The sequence below is a fragment of the Grammomys surdaster genome, unplaced genomic scaffold, assembly GCF_004785775.1.
Source record: "Grammomys surdaster isolate TR1022 unplaced genomic scaffold, NIH_TR_1.0 125429, whole genome shotgun sequence".
Lineage (NCBI taxonomy): Eukaryota > Metazoa > Chordata > Mammalia > Rodentia > Muridae > Grammomys > Grammomys surdaster.
The window spans coordinates 1,125,979-1,141,633 of NW_021620296.1; the positions used below are offsets into that span (position 1 = coordinate 1,125,979).

The 15,655-nt window shown below is 55.1% G+C and overlaps 1 protein-coding gene across 1 annotated transcript; it reads left to right on the top strand.

Annotated features, from left to right (window-relative positions):
• Window positions 1-6,127: 6,127 nt before the first annotated feature.
• Window positions 6,128-15,655, top strand: Iqcn (IQ motif containing N). Its single transcript, XM_028786153.1, has 2 exons — window positions 6,128-9,475; window positions 14,690-15,655. The coding sequence occupies exons 1-2, from the start codon at window positions 6,128-6,130 to the stop codon at window positions 15,653-15,655; spliced, it is 4,314 nt and encodes a 1,437-aa protein (XP_028641986.1).

Sequence of the window (15,655 nt, forward strand, 5' to 3'; positions counted from 1 at the left end):
ATGAAATGGGGGTGTCCTGGTCTTGGTTCCCTCTTGCCTATCCCTCTCAGATAGGGCCAAGATTATTGTACCCCTGTTACACAGTAGTGGCCCAGGACGGGCTGGAGACCTGTTTCACAGGCTGTGAACAGCACAGTAGAAATTTGAACTCTGACCTCTCCTTTGGCCCTTGGAATGCTGGGATACTATGTATATCAGTGTCTGCATTGTTCTTCCTTGTAGTGTTGGATGGAATCTGGGTCTTTATAAAGATTTCTTTTGTTGTTTGAGATGGTGTCTCACTGTGTAGCCTAGGCTGGCTTTGAACTCAGTTTTGCCTACCTCTGGGACTAAAGGCATGTGCCACCACACCAACCCAATGAAGTTTTGTTGATGTTGGGAGTGTTTCCAGTCAGCTGATCAGAGCCAGGCTGGGCACTGCAAGCCTGTGACTCAATCACTTGCAATGCAGAGGCAGGAGGGTCATGAGTTTCAGTCCAGCCTGGGGTACATAGGAAGCCTATCTCAAAACACCAAGGACTCTGACAGAGCATATCATGTGCCCAGGATACCTGGGCTCAGAGTTGTGTTTCCCAGCATTGAAAGGCTGGCTCTGCAGTTCATGTATACCTCTCCCTAAGCCTCATCTGGCACACGGGCTAAGACCACCGTATCCAGGCTTCCAAGGAAACTTAATAGGCCCACCAGAAGTGCTTACAACAGCCAAAGGACAGAGGAGAGAGACAGGGGAGAAGCCACAGGGTTGTGTGGTCACTCCTTGCATAGAGACCTTGTTCTAGTAGCCCCTTGGCTAGGTGAAGTGGTTCTGGCTTGAGTCTGCGGTGCATAGGCCAAGGTGTGTGTCAGCCTTGGCTGGAGCATGTGTGACTCATGCTGGGTACGAGCCCAGCCTGGGGAGGTGGCCCAGAACATTGGCTTCACCCCATCTACCCCCTCCTAGGGCTGTGGCTCACAGTGCATGTTCATTTTTTTTTTCTTTTTCTATACAGGGTCTTCATATGTAGCCCAAGCTGGCCTGCAACTCACCAACATCCCTAAACATCTGGGTGCCTGACTGCTGCAGGCCGTATGAGGCTTTGCATATGTCTTTGCATGCCCCATCAGGGGATGTCTCCAGGACATCTCAGAGGCTCAGCAGCTACCCCAGGTGGTGACAGACCTCCCTCCAGACACAACAAGGGGAGAGGTGGGAGGGCCATCTTTATGCTCAGAGCCCTAATTTTCCTTCCATGTTGGACCATTAGGACAGCTCAGATCCTCTTGTCCTGTCAGGGGCCCCAGTTCCAAGTTCTAGAACCCTCTCCCTCCACACTGCTGGGGATTGGTCAGAACTCAGTTGGAGTCATAAAGACATTTGGGCACCCCGGTCCCAAGGCTGGCTCTGAGGGCTGGTGGCTTCAGCTCTGGGGATAGGTGAGTGGGTTGGTGGGGGTACCACACTCTGTCACCAAGCTCTTGCCAAGAATGTCTGCGTCCTCTGTGCTGCGGTAGGTAGCTAGGCCCTTAGAGATAGTATTTGGGGTCCCCCAAGCCTTGATGGTACTGTCCCTTGGGCACCAACCCTGTGAGCCTGTTTTCCTTTTCCAGCTCCAAGATAGGGTGAGCTTGCTCTTCATGACTAAGAGGGAACACAGGGTCTCAGAGATGCACTCACAACCATCCCGATACAACTGTGCTGGTTCCTCTCCATTTCCCACCCCACAGCCCTGTTTCTTCCCATCTTCACTCTCAGCAAGCCCTGCAACACCTGGTGGCTTTTCTTTACTTTTCTCTTCTTTTCTTTTTTTAAATAGGGCCTCATGTAGCCAGGCTAGGCTTGAACTCACTATGTAGGTGGGGATGACCATGAATTTCTGTTCTTTCTGCTTCCACTTCCTGTGTGCTGGGATGACAGGTGTTCACACCACTACATCCAGCTTTGTAGCCCAAGCTGTCCTGAAACTCATAACCACCCTCCTGCTTCAGATACCAACTTGCCTGATTTTATGGGGTGCTAGAGATGGAACTCAAAACCCTTCACACACTTGTCAAGGCCCTCCAACGTGCGCTCCAGCTCTGCCCACATGTCAGCTTCTGCTCCCCACTTTCCCTGTGACATGGGCATCTCCTGGTGTGACAATCACTGATTGTGAGCCTGCTGACAGCTCCTCCCAGTGTCTGGGGTTTTGTCTCACAGGCGTCCCTGTATATATGAATGTTCTGCAATTTGGATAAAGAGTTTGGGTTGTAGAGGTCACAGAATGGGGGCTCAGTTGCTGACCCCGTGCTGGCTCAGTGTTGAAGCCAGGGGTGTCTTGAGGGCCTGGGGGACACGGTGACAGCTCCAGGACTGAGGACACCCCTGGGACCTATCCTGAAGGAGAGGGCTGGTGGTCACCCTTGTTGACTGGAGTCAGTGAGCCAGGTTCTGCTGTGGACCCTGTAGTGACCGTGGACAGGTAACTGCACTTCTGGGACTCAATTTCTCTCTTTTTTTTTATTTTTGGTTTTTCGAGATAGGGTTTCTCTGTATAGCCCTGGCTGTCCTGGAACTCACTCTGTAGACCAGGCTGGCCTCGAACTCAGAAATCTGCCTGCCTCTGCCTCCCAAGTACTGGGATTAAAGGCGTGCACCACCACTGCCCTGCGATTTCTCTTTTTTTTCATTAGACAGGGTGCCACTATGTAGACCAGGTTGGCCTGGAATTCACAGAAATCCACCTGCCTCTGCCTCCTCACCACATGCCTGGCGCTGTATTGTTTTTTGAGACAGGGTCTCACTGGCCAGTGACTCATGATTTATCAGGACAGAGTGAGGAGCCTGTCCCTGGGACACTGGCTTTTTTTTTTTTTTTTTTTTTTTTTTGGTTTTTCGAGACAGGGTTTCTCTGTGTAGCCCTGGCTGTCCTGGAACTCACTCTGTAGACCAGGCTGGCCTCGAACTCAGAAATCCGCCTGCCTCTGCCTCCCAAGTGCTGGGATTAAAGGCGTGCGCCACCACCGCCCGGCTGGGACACTGGCTTTATCTCCGCATCACTGTCTTATAAACAGGGGGTTTGTTGTTGTTGTTGAAGACAGGGTCTCAGTGTCTGGCTTGGGTCCCTGGCTGTCTTGGAAGTTGCTGTGTAGCCTCAGACTCACAGAGATCTGCTGCCTCCACACACACCATTTCTGTGTTCGCAGCCTGGTGTGGCCAACAGGGTCCTGTAGTTCTGAGCAGCTACCAAACTCCGCCTGTTTGCTTTAAGAATCACCAGAGGCTTTTAAAGCCCCCTGTACAGCTGGCATGGTGGTGCCCGTGGGACTTGGGCAAAGGCTCAGGGCTGTTCCCTCAGGGCACCTGAATGGCTCCCAGCATCCACAGGCTCCCAGCATCCTGTCACCACGGCTCCAGGAGCTCTTCAGTTCCTCAGGGACACCTGCATGCACACAGCAGTGTCCTTGTCAATGTCTCTGTGCTGCGATGAATTTCATGTGAAAGCAACAGGAAAGAGAAGGGTCTGTGGGGCTTACGCTCCCACACCAATCGATGAATGTCAGGTCGGAACTTGGAGGCAGGAGCTGATGCAGGAGCCATGGAGAACGCTGCTTATGGCTCCCCATGGCTTGCTTGGCCTTCCCTTTCTTTCTTTCTTTCTTTCTTTCTTTCTTTCTTTCTTTCTTTCTTTCTTTCTTTCTTTCTTTCTTTTTTTTGAGACAGGGTCTCTGTGCATAGCCCTAACTGTCCTGGAACTAATTCTGTAGACCAGGCTAGCCTCCACCACTTGGCTTACAGCCCAATCATATGGAGGCATTTTCTCAACTGAGGTTCCCTACTCTCTGATATCAAGCTGACATAAAACAAGCCAGTAGAGATGTATAAATAACACTAAAAATAATGTTTAATGAGATCAAATGATAAAACGAGCTGGAGATTGGGGATTAAGAGCACTGACTATTTCCAGAGGTTCAATTCCCAGCACCCACATGGGTGGCTCACAACCAACTCTTCTGGTTCCCACAGGCACTGCAACACACCCAGTGTGCAGACGTATACACACAGGGAAAATACTCACATATGTGAGATGAATTGTAAAAGCTAAAGCAACAACCAAGGCAGGGGGACAGGATGTAGGCAGCTCAGACGCCATGTGCAATTGCTCTGCCATCATAAAGACCAGCTCGGATCCCAGCACCCACAAAACAACCTGAGAGATTGCACACGCCTGTAACTGCGGCATACATCACACACATGTACATGTACAGATACGCACATAAAGCAATACTTTTAAAAAAATATAGCCAGACATGGTGGCTCACACCTTTAATCCCAGTGCTAGGCAGACAGAGGCAGGCGATCTTTGTGAGTTCCAGGCCAGCCTGGTCTACATAGAGACATGCTGTCTAAGGGGGAAAAAAAAAGAATTAAACCAGTCCAATTCTGATTGTGGGTTGGTCTGTCTCTTTAGTGCTGCCAGTTTTTGCCTTGTGTTTGGTAGTTGTGTTATTAGGTTCAGATGTGTTTATTGTTACCTTGGCTGAGTGTGTCTTCTGTGGATATGAGGCATAAGTCCCTCAGACTGAAGCGTAGCCACGGTAGCCCTTTGCCTACAATTCTTGTCTCTACTCATCTATGTCCAACACAACCAGATCTTTGTGTTTAAAGTGTGTATCTGGTAGTAAAATTAAGTTAGGATCATTTGTCTGATATCATTTATCTATGTAGACAGGGTTTCATTCTGTAGACCAGGCTGGCCTTGAACTCACAGAGCCTCTGTCTCCTGAGTGCTGGGGTTAAGTGGGTGCTACCAGGTCTGGTCTAGATTTTGATGTTGTTTTGTTTTCTCTTTTTAAAAATTGTTATATGTATGGGTGCTTTACCTGCATGCGTGTCTGTGCACCACGGGCATGCCTGTTGAGGCCAGAAAGGGTGTCAGATCTGCTGAGACTGGAGTTAGGGACTGTTGTGAATTGTGTGGCTGCTGGGAACCGAACCGGGGTCCTCTGCAAGAGCTTCAAGTGTTGTTAACTGTGGAGCCACTGTAGCCCTGGCCTAACTTTTTTTAGTTGACACGTATTAGCTTGTGTGTGGAGGGTGCATGCACTAGGCGTCTGTGCAGAGGCAGAAGGTAATGACAGCAGTCAGTTCTCTGCTCCCATTGGCTGGGTTCCGGGGAGAACTTGTGCCTTCAGCCTTGGCCCCAGTCACTCCTCACACTGAGCCATCTTGCAGCTCCCTACGTCTTGCTGGATAGCGTGCTAAGTGGGTGTGTCCTGGATGTGTGCCTTCGGGGTCTCTCACTTCTAGTCAATAAAGACATAGACATCCTCTGCTCTCCAATCCCATGTGTCCTTGGGACCCTCTTAGTCCCAGTTATGTACACATGAAGTCCAGCTGCTAACTGTTAAGCAACGCTGACGTCTTCCCAGGCCCTTCCTGTGGAGTGTCCTATGTTCTGCCACCCACAGTCCTCCCCCCTGCCCTGACCCCCACAGTCCTCCCTGCTTCATCCTCCCTGTGTTCTTCCTCCCAGCTCTGCCCTCCCCTGGCCTAGTCCACAGCCTCACTCACTGCTGTTGGTATTTCTAACAGAACCAGCCCAGAGCGCTGCTGTGTACACTTCTTGGAATGAAGAACTGAGGACAGCCTCCCCTTACAGGCTGGCTTTCAAGATTACACCTTCTTCTGCTCCTTTTCCAACTCTATGACTTTCCAAGGTAAGGAGGTTGCTGGGCCAGGGCTTGGCTGGGACTGCCTTGTGGAGTGTCTCTGCCACGCATATACGTTATGCCCTGGTTATAGGTCTGAGGGCTCCTGGGTGGTGGTGTCCCTGCTCTCTGCACCTGCTGTCCTGCAGAAACCCATAGGTATCTCTGGATTGTGCGCTCTTCAGCCTTCAACACACAGTAACACATCCCTTCACAGTGACACACACCGCCATGCACCTGGTACTCACCCACCAAAACTCACCCACTCACCACCACTCGACACCTCGCCAACCCTTCTCCCACCCCCTACGTACATCCAACCATCTACACACCCACCATGTCCTTACCCATCACCACCCTCTCCACGCAAACCTCCATCTGTCCATCCCCCCTACCTACCAAACCTCATCCTTCACCCCCCTCCCCCCAGACTTTTCTGCCCAGCTCAGGAATGGCAGCAATGCAGCCGGCAGCTCAGCTCCAGTTCCAGAACCTCATGTCACCGAGCGGGCCATGCCTCCCTCAGCCAACCCCCATTCACCAAGAGAAAGTGGCCAAGCTATGTCCTCAGATCCAGACTGACTCCTATCCGTCCAAGGAGCTAGTAGTGTTACCATCACGGGAAGTGCCTCGCCTGCGGGCCGTGGTGGAGAGCCAGGCCTTCAAGAACATCCTGGTGGACGAGATGGACATGATGGTCTCACGGGCAGCCACTGTCATCCAAGCCAACTGGAAGGGCTACCGGCTGCGGCAGAAACTCATCTCCCAGATGACAGCCGCCAAGGCCATCCAGGAGGCCTGGCGACGCTTCAGCACACGCCGGCTGATGCACTCCAACAGGCTGACTGCTAAGAAAGTTAAGAGGGAGGAGGAAGGTGACATCCCCTACCACCAGCCACAGCAGGTGCGCTTCCATGCCCCAGAGGACCAGCCACCAGTCATGGTGACTAAAGAGACTCAGTTCCCGTCCTTTGACAACCTGGTCCCCTCACAAGCCACAGCAGGTCTCTGTACCAGCAGAGTCCCCAGAGGTGGCCTACAGCCACAGTCTGTGATTGACAGATGCACAGGTCCCAAGTACCAACCCTGCATGTTGACTAAGACTTTTCGGAGTTCTTGTCTCATGAGACACTTGGAGGGGGACAGTGTGAAGATCAGGCATGTGGCTTCCAAGACCATCAACGTGGGGACCCTAGAGTCAGCAGCAACAGAGAGCTATGGCCAGGCCATTCATGGATCCCTGAAGACCCAGACCCAGGCCCACACAGAAACAGATGTCCCCAAGGCCCCACTACATTTATATCCAGTCAACAAGACCCCTGTCAAAGTGTGTCCAGTGGCTGCTGCTGCCCTTAAATCTTCAGCCACTATGTCCACAGCACCGATGAGTGCTCCACAGACACGCCCCACATCTCCAGCGACAGTCATGAAGATGCAAGCAGCAGCTAGCCCCATGATGATCAGGCCCCCGGCTCCCGTGCGACCCAGTTCTCCACTCTGTTACACCGCACCACAGAAGCAGGTGCGTTGCATGGTCTCCGGGGCCAGGGTGCAGCCCCCAGGGTCTGCTGTGGCCTCTACAGTTAAGGCCTTACCACGATATGGAGCTCCTGTCACTAAGGTCCCACTGCAAACTGGCCCCGGGTTCACAGTGACAAAGACCTCGCTGCAGATGCGACCAATGATCAGAAGCCAAGCTCAGACCTGCACAGTGTGCACTTCATCCAAAACCTCTCAGTCAAGCCCCACGGTCAAGCCCTCACCTCAGACGCGCCTGGCAGCTATGATAACCAAGACTCCAGCTCATTTACGCTCTGTAGCTGCTGTGCTCAGGACCCTGTGTGGTGGTACAACTGAGGCAGTGGCCTCAAGTCCCAAGTGTTCATCCCAAAGTCCAGTGCTTGCTGGCAACACTCTCTCCCAGGTACACTTGAATAGCACAAAGGCCAAGGTCACCGTGAACACCAGGCATACCACCACAATCATCAAGGTGGCCTCTCAGTCATACTTGGCTGAGGGGAAGGGCAGGTGCGTGCCCCAGGGAAATCTAGACATCATAGTTCCTAAGCCTCCAGCCAAGTCTCCATTGGAAGTAGAAAAGATGAAGCCTTGTCCCGCAAGGGCCGCCCAAAAGGAAGCAGCTCTTAAGACTAACACCACCACTGCAACCAGGGCTCTGTCTTGGACAAAAGTGATGGAAGATCAGAACAAGGCCCTGACTCAGATGGAGGAGAGGGCGGAGATTGTAAAGGCTCACTCCAGGGTGTACATGCCTGAAGAGATGACAGTGACCCTGACCCAGGCCCAGCTGGCTGTCCCCCTGACCAAGACCTCCTCCCAAACCCAGCCATGCCCTTACCATGCCCGAACTTCACCGGCTTCACCCTTCTGTAAAGCTGTGTCTCAGTCTTGCATGCCCTCTGGGCTCGCCCCAGGCATACCTGAAGGACGGCGTCCACCTGTAGGTCTCTCTGCCTCCCTGTCCTCCTCGCCTCTGGCCGCACACCTAATGTCGCTCACAGCCCAGCTCCAGCCTGCTGGTGAGCAGGCCAGATCTGTGTCTCGAGATCATCTGACCACATCATGCCCGGCCTCAGCCTCCCTGCACGCACACTCCTCGGGGATCACCTTAGTCCCTCCTGAAGTATGCCCAAACACATATTCACCCCACTCTGCTCCCCAGCACCACATGGCCTCTCTCCTGACGAAAAGCTCATCTCAGCTGCGTCCACCATCTGAGCACGCCAAGATCACGAGCACTAAGACCACCAAGGCGGCATGCCAGGTCTGCCCATCCACTAAGGTCAACAAAGCCCCATCCCTGGCCCAGATCATCACGTGTCTGGCTAAGGTTCCGTCCCAGGCCCAGCTGGCCACTGAAACAGCCAAGTGCCTCTTGGCTACCCACCCTACCACTGACCTCAGTAGCAAGACCCAGTCACAGACATTCCTGAGCACTTCCAAGGCATCTGTCCAGTTGTGGCAACATTTGGGGACAATTAGTACTGGACCCCGTGCCAAGCCAGATGACAGGAGCGTGGCTCAGACCCAGCTCCATAGCCACACACCAAACAAGACCACGCAGAACCCACGTTCAATGGCCACAGATAGCCAAGGCATGCTGGTACCTCTGATGACTCCCAGCGGACACCCTGTGTCCAATGCAGAATCCTGGGGGGACAGTGGACGGGCACGGACCCCACCTCCATCCCCTCTGCCCAACCAATCTGTGTCCTGCCACGACGACCTGGCTGCATCCATTGCGTCTCTGTGTGCAGACTTGGTGGCCATGCTGGGCTCCCCTGAGGACTTGCGGGCACTCCTGGTCAAGACACTTTCTCAGGGTGAAGTAAGGACGGCACTGAGCCAGGCCTTATCCCGGGAGGTCCTGGGGCCGTCTGTGGTCAAGGCTTTGCCTCAAGGCATGCTGGGAATGGCACTGATGAAGGCGCTGTCATGGGGTGAACTGGGTATCTCCCTGTCCCGGGCCCTGTCCCGTGGTGAGCTGCGTCCAGAACTCAACAAGGCCACACAGGGCAAGCTGGCCGAGGTCCTGTGTAAAGCCTTGACAGAAGACGAGAGGGCCACACTCAGCCAGGCGCTGTGCCAGGGTGAGCTGGGTGCTGTCTTCACTCAGTCCTTGGCCCAGATGGCCCAGAGGACAGGCGCCTTCCTCCCTAAGGCCACTTCAAAAACAGTGGGGAGTCGGATGACCACAGCGCCTGCCCCAATGGAAGTGACTTGCAGCGGGAGTCTGTCGGTGGCATGGGGGCCTACGCTGGGTCCTGTAGGAGCACGGTGTAGCAAGGTCAGGCCACCGTGGGAGGGCTTGCCCTGGGAACAGCCTGATGGGATCCTGTGGGAGAAAAGGGTTGGGGTCACATTGGAAGGGTCACCCTGCTCTCCACAGTCCCCCAGAGGCTCCTTTTCCGGAGGGATGGTCACCAGCACGTACCATTGTCCCCTACTCAAAATACCCACACTGTCCGGGGAGGTAAGTTCAGTCCTTTATTCTGGTGTATACCTGAGGTCGTTGGATCTTGATTCCATGGCATGTGGTGAGGGTCCCCATGTCCCCAAGCGACCTTCCCAGCCACCACCTCCTGGTCCATGGCAGCCACTTGTGGCCAACGGTGTAGGCCCAAGCAGTAACCAGCCATCAGTGACCAATAATCACACATCCCCAAGCTCCCACCAGCCGTCTGTGGCCAGCAGGGTACCCTATCCAGGGCCGTCGTACCAAGAGGGCAGCATGGTGGCCAGCAAGCACTCAGGTCGCATGGGTGATGGGAAGTCCCCCATGTCCCCATGGCCCTCTACCACTTGTCATGGCAGTGTGTGTCAGTGTCCAACCCTGGGGATGCACAAGAAGTCTCCCTGCGGACATTGTTCTTCCCTAGTCAAGACTCACAGCTCACTGCCCAAGGAGACTTGTAGGCAGGTTCTGCTGTCGGGTCACAGACGAGTATTGTCAGCACCAGGCAGTAAGGACATGGTCACCATAGTCAGGAATGTCGCAGATGAACAGTGTGATCAGACGTCTCCAATGTTTCTAACTCCTAAGTCACAAAAAGTCTCCAGCAGGTCCACCCCCAAACAGGAGAAGCACCCCCAAGTGTCCTTGACCTCACCCCACTCCCAGAACCCGGCCACTGGCCACCACGAGTCCCTTCTGGATGAGTTACTGGCTAAGATCCCACAGCACCCACAGATCGTGTTAGCCAAGAGCTATCCCAGGGTCCGCTGCCAGGACAGCTGTAACTCTGAGAGCTCCCTGCAGAGCAGCCCCTCGGCTAACCCCTCCGTACCATCTAGCTTGCCACCTTCAGAGATTCTGGAATGTAGCAGGGAGGCTGACATGCAGGAATCCCAGCCAAAACTGAAGGAGATCAGAGATGCGAGGTACAGGCTCCAGGGGCAGCTGGAGAGAACATGCCCAGCTGGTCTTCAGCGCACGTCCCCCAAGTTCCAGCGGTCCCCTCTGGGACGTGCTTCCCTCCTCTCTCACACCAGCCTGGCCTCAAATATCCACTGGGACTCAGATAGTGGGTCTGACTATAGTACTGGGGACCTGAATGAGGGACTGGCCCAGAACACAACTGTACCCTGGCACAAAAGGGGTCAGATTCAGGCCAGGGACTGGAAGCCAATTAGGGTCACTTGCCTGGATCCTGTCCAACCCAAGGACAGATTGGCTCACGGGGGAGCCCCAAGCCCTGGCCAGGCACGCAAGACCAGTGAGGGATCTCAACGCCTAAGCCAACCGTTAGAGGCCAGGGGACTGAATTCAAGGTCACCTCAGCCTGCAGGGTCCAGTGCTGTGTCCCCAAGCCTGGCTCAACCATCCATAGGCACTGGGGTGGCCCCAAGCCTGGCCCATCCATCTGTGGCCACTAGGGTGTCCCCAACTTTAGCCCGGCCATCCATGGACACTGGGGTGCTCCCGGGCCTGACAGAGCCACTGATATATTATGGGTCACCTACAAATTTTAGTCAACCATTTATGTATGCTGGAGGGTCCCCAATCTATACCCAGAAACATATGGCCTCTAGTGTGTCCTCAAACTTTACGCAGACATCTGAGGCTGGTGTGGTGACCTTAAACAACCAGTCAGTGAGCACTGAGGCAACTGCAAGCCAGGTCCAGCCATCTGCTGCGACCCACGGAGCCCCAAAGCCCACTCAGTCACCTCTGAGGAACTGGCCACCACCTGGCTCCCCCCCTATACCCACACGGGGCGCAGGGCATCCAGACTCAGTCCAGACATCTGTAGCCACCGGGGTGTTCCCCAGCTTTTTCCAGCCATTCCCATCCTACAGCATGCCTTCACACTTCACCCAACCTTATATGGCCACAGTTGTAACCCCAAACTATGTGCAGCCATGTATGTCCCACAGCATGTCTCCAAGCCTAGCCCAGGCTTTCCTGGTCAGCGTTAGGTCCCCAACCCTGGCTCATGTATCTGTGGCCAACAGGGGACCTCCAAACCACAATCAGCCAACCACAGCCAGCACTGTGGTCCCTGGAGTACTCAAGGTGCCTCTGTCCAACAGGGTGTCCCCCAATCTGAACTCCCCATTTCTAGCTCCCAGGATGTACCCTGATCTCTCCAATGTACCTGCGGCTACCTTGGGAGCCCTGAGCCTGTTGCCGCCCACCGTGGTGTGTGGTGTGGGTCGTGGGGTCAACAAGCCAGGTTTCAGCCCACAGCTGCACACACAGCGGGGCAGCGGTATACCTCAGAGCCAGCCCTCCATGCCCAACCGAGGAGGGCCGCAGCCATGTGTGACGAGTCCACCAGGCCAGCCATCTCTGGGAGTCTGCAGTAGCCCAGGTGGAAACCTGTTAGGTATCAGGAGCTGGGCCAGCCCTCAGGATTCCACAGTTCACTCTGACCCGACCCAGGCCAGCAAGGGACCCCCAAGTCCTGTGGCTCAGCCCATGCACGGCCTTGGGCAGCCTTCCAGGCCTCCTGCAGAGGACAACGGCCTGGCTGTAGGGGCCAGCGTTCCATGCCAGGCTTTGTTCAGGGGCATCGCCCCAGGGATGCCCCAGGGGCCTCTGACTACGGGACTGTTTCTAAGTGTGTGTCCAGGGGCCAATCCACCCCCCATGTCTCCCTGGGCCTCGCCAGCAGATGTCCATTGGACCCAAAATCAGGCTGCTATGGCCACAGGTGTGGGCCAGAGCCCGTGCCCAGCTGCAGTGCCCAGGATGCAGTTCCCATCTGAGCTCTTCCCAAACCAGCTGGGGACCAGCATCCCTCAGCCCTGTGCCACTCTCCCTATTACGTTAGACCCACAGCTCTTCTCTGTGGCCACTATGGTCCCACCCAGTTACCAATATGTAGGTATGATCACCACAGATGCAGATGCTGTGGGTGGGACTTTTCCCCAGGGTTCTGTAGATGGAAAAGTGACTTCAACATCGGCCCCCAAGCCTGTGGTTGAAAGCAAGACTCCCAACCATCCTCAAGGATCTATGATCAGCAGTATAGGCAAGAGTGTCCCCCCTGAGTCCACGGCAGATGGTGTGGCCCAGAAAGGTCCCCCGGTGTCCATGGTGGATGGCTTGGTGCAGAGTGTTCCCCCTGAATCCATGGCAGAGAGTGTGGCCCAGAATGTCCCCCCAGAGTCCGTGGTGAAAAGTGTGGTACAGAGAGTCCCCCCAGAGTCCGTGGTGGATGGTGTGACCCAGAATGTCCCCCCAAAGTCCACAGTAGGTGTCAGGACCCACAACGTATTGACAGAACCAGTGATTAGTGGTAAGGGACAGAGCCCCCCCAGAGATGCTGGACCCAGTGGTGTGGTCCTCAACTTCCTTCCATGCCCTGTGGCTATCAGTGAGGCCCCTTATCACCCTCCCAAGATTGACGGTGGTAGGGAGAAGCTGGGCCCTGCTGTAGGGCCCTCACCAAGCTCCCATAGTCCAAGTCCGCGCCCAAGTTTTGTGGCCAGCAGGACAAGTAGTATGGCCCCACTGGGGTCCATGTTGGTAGGGATTTGCCCACGTCCCTTTCAGCCAACACAGTATAGGGAAGCCTCCCAGGTCACCTTCCTGGCACCCTCTGTCACCAGCCTGGCCAATGCTCGCTCACCAGCAGCACAGAAACTGGCTGAAGACTCACGACACTTGCCCACAGTCTTGTCAAGTGCCTTAGAGATTAGCCAAGACCCTGGGCTGACAAAGCTTGTAGGTGTCGATGGCCAGACTCTGTCAAAGCCAGAACAAATGGCTGCCACGGTGTCCTCAACAGTGGCACCTAGCACAGACACTGTCAAACCTGAGAGCACTGACACGGAGATAAAACTGAGGGCAGTACAGACAGGCCTTGGGACCGCAGGAAGAGAGAGTCATGGACATAAGCCTTTGGCAGCTGACAATGTTCTCAAAGACCAGATATTCTCAAAGGCCCTGTTGAACAAGGAGGCTACCAGACAAGCCAACAGTGTGACCCCTGTCCCTAGACAGGCCTCAGGGTTAGGTAAGCACCCCACAGCCAGTAGCATCACCGTTCAGCCCTTAACCTCAGAAAGCAACAGTGGTCCCCCCAGCCTCCATCCTGCTCCCAGGGTCCTGAGCTTGCTGGAGGCCCCTGTGGACAATTCGAGTCAACCTCTGGCTTCTAATGTCTCAGTGACACTGAAGCTGAGTAAAGGCAGAGCTGGGACAGCTGAGCTGCCTCTAGGGTCGGAGGAGGCCAAGCCTGGAAACCCTGGGGCTGTCCAAAGCTCAGAGGGGACAGACTCAGCACCTCAACCTAAAACTGGGTTGTCTAGTGCCTTCCAGATTGGAGACCCTGCTAAAAAGTCCTACCAATCCAGTCAAGGCAGCTATGTCTCAGAACTTCTAGAAGGTTCCATGAACAAATTCTTCCCCTTTAGTCATCTACCCAAGCCAGTACCTCAGGTCTCACTGGACAGTCAAAAGGAGCCTCCAGGGACATCCACGGTGGGCGTCACACCCATCCTCCACGTGGGGGATGAGAGGAGACAGAAGGCGTCCTCAGGAGGTAGGAGGGTGTCTCTGGTCCATGAGCCATCATCAAATGGTTCCCAGAGACCCCTCCTTTATGAGGCTGCCCAGGACACCAGACAGACTAGCCATCCAAGAACAATGCTAAGCCTCACTACACACCTTGACCAGAGGCCCCTTCCTGTCACAGGCCCCAGAGTTAGCTATGACAGGGGTTCCCTGGTCCCAACCACGCCCCATGACCAAAGTGCTGAGCATATCAACCGCCCTGTCCCTGGCTATGAAAGGGTCTCACAAATCCCCACTGCTTCTCCCAGCCAAAAGCATCAACAGGTCACAGCCCCTAAAACTAGTTTTAATGAGGGCTCTCGAAAAGTCTCCACCATGCTGTATGGCCACAGACTTCAACATATCACTGTGCAGGAAGCCAGCCTCGATGGGGGGCCCCGGGGCCCCAGAACCCCACCCCACAGCCACAGACCCCATCTTCTTACACACCTTAAAACTGGCCATAATACGATATCCCCACCCTCCACTGTACCCCAGGGCCCCGTGGATGCCGGCCTGGCTGCTGGCCAGTCATGGAATTCCAAAGTCCCCAACGTATCGGTCAGAACCACAGCACATGCTGGGGCAGCCCAAGGGATGTGGCATCCCAGCAGGGGCCACAAGCCATGGGACCCCTCTGGTGCAGAGGCAGCGCTGGACCGCAAGCCGTCAGCTGAGCTGCTGATGTCAGTACAGGCCATGGAGAAAGTTGTCGTCCAGGCCGTTGTCACCATCCAAGCGTGCGCTCGTGGCTACCTGGTTCGCCGCACTGTGAAAGTGTGGCATCAGTGGGCCACCGTCATCCAAGCTATGTGGCGTGGTTACCGTGTACGGCGGAATCTGGAAAGGCTGTTCAGGGCCACCACTGTCATCCAGGCTGCCTGGCGAGGCTACTGCATTCGTCGAGCCCGGGCCTGCAAGGTACTGCTCCCTACAGCGTGGCCAGAGCACAGTGGCAGAACCCAGGGAAACTTGGACAGCAGAAACAGCTCTGAGCACCGCTGCTTCCTATCCTGCCAGCCAGATGTCTGCAGCGTCTGCCAATCCCTGGGTCCCCCGGTAGAGAGTCTGCCCAGCGTTGTGATGCTTGTGGGGTCCCAGCCACGCACTTGCCACGTGTGTGGCCACACACTGTCCATGCGAGTGGTGCAGGGCTATGGCCAGGGCATCTCAGGCCAGTCTGTCTCTCGATGGGCCTCAGCATCCCAGCAGAACACCCTTCTTAGCCAGCAACACAGAGCATGCACCATCATCCAGGCGGCCTGGAAGGGCTACAGGACACGCCGGCAGCTCAGCCAGCAGCAATCTGCAGCCAAGATGGTTCAGGCCATGTGGAGGGGCCACTATACTCGAAGCTGCCTCACCACGGATGCACTCTTGGGAACAAGAGGCCCGTGGAGCATCTCCAGGGACACTTCACGCCGTACCTCAAGGGCTTACTCTTTGCACTGGCCTGGCGTCTAG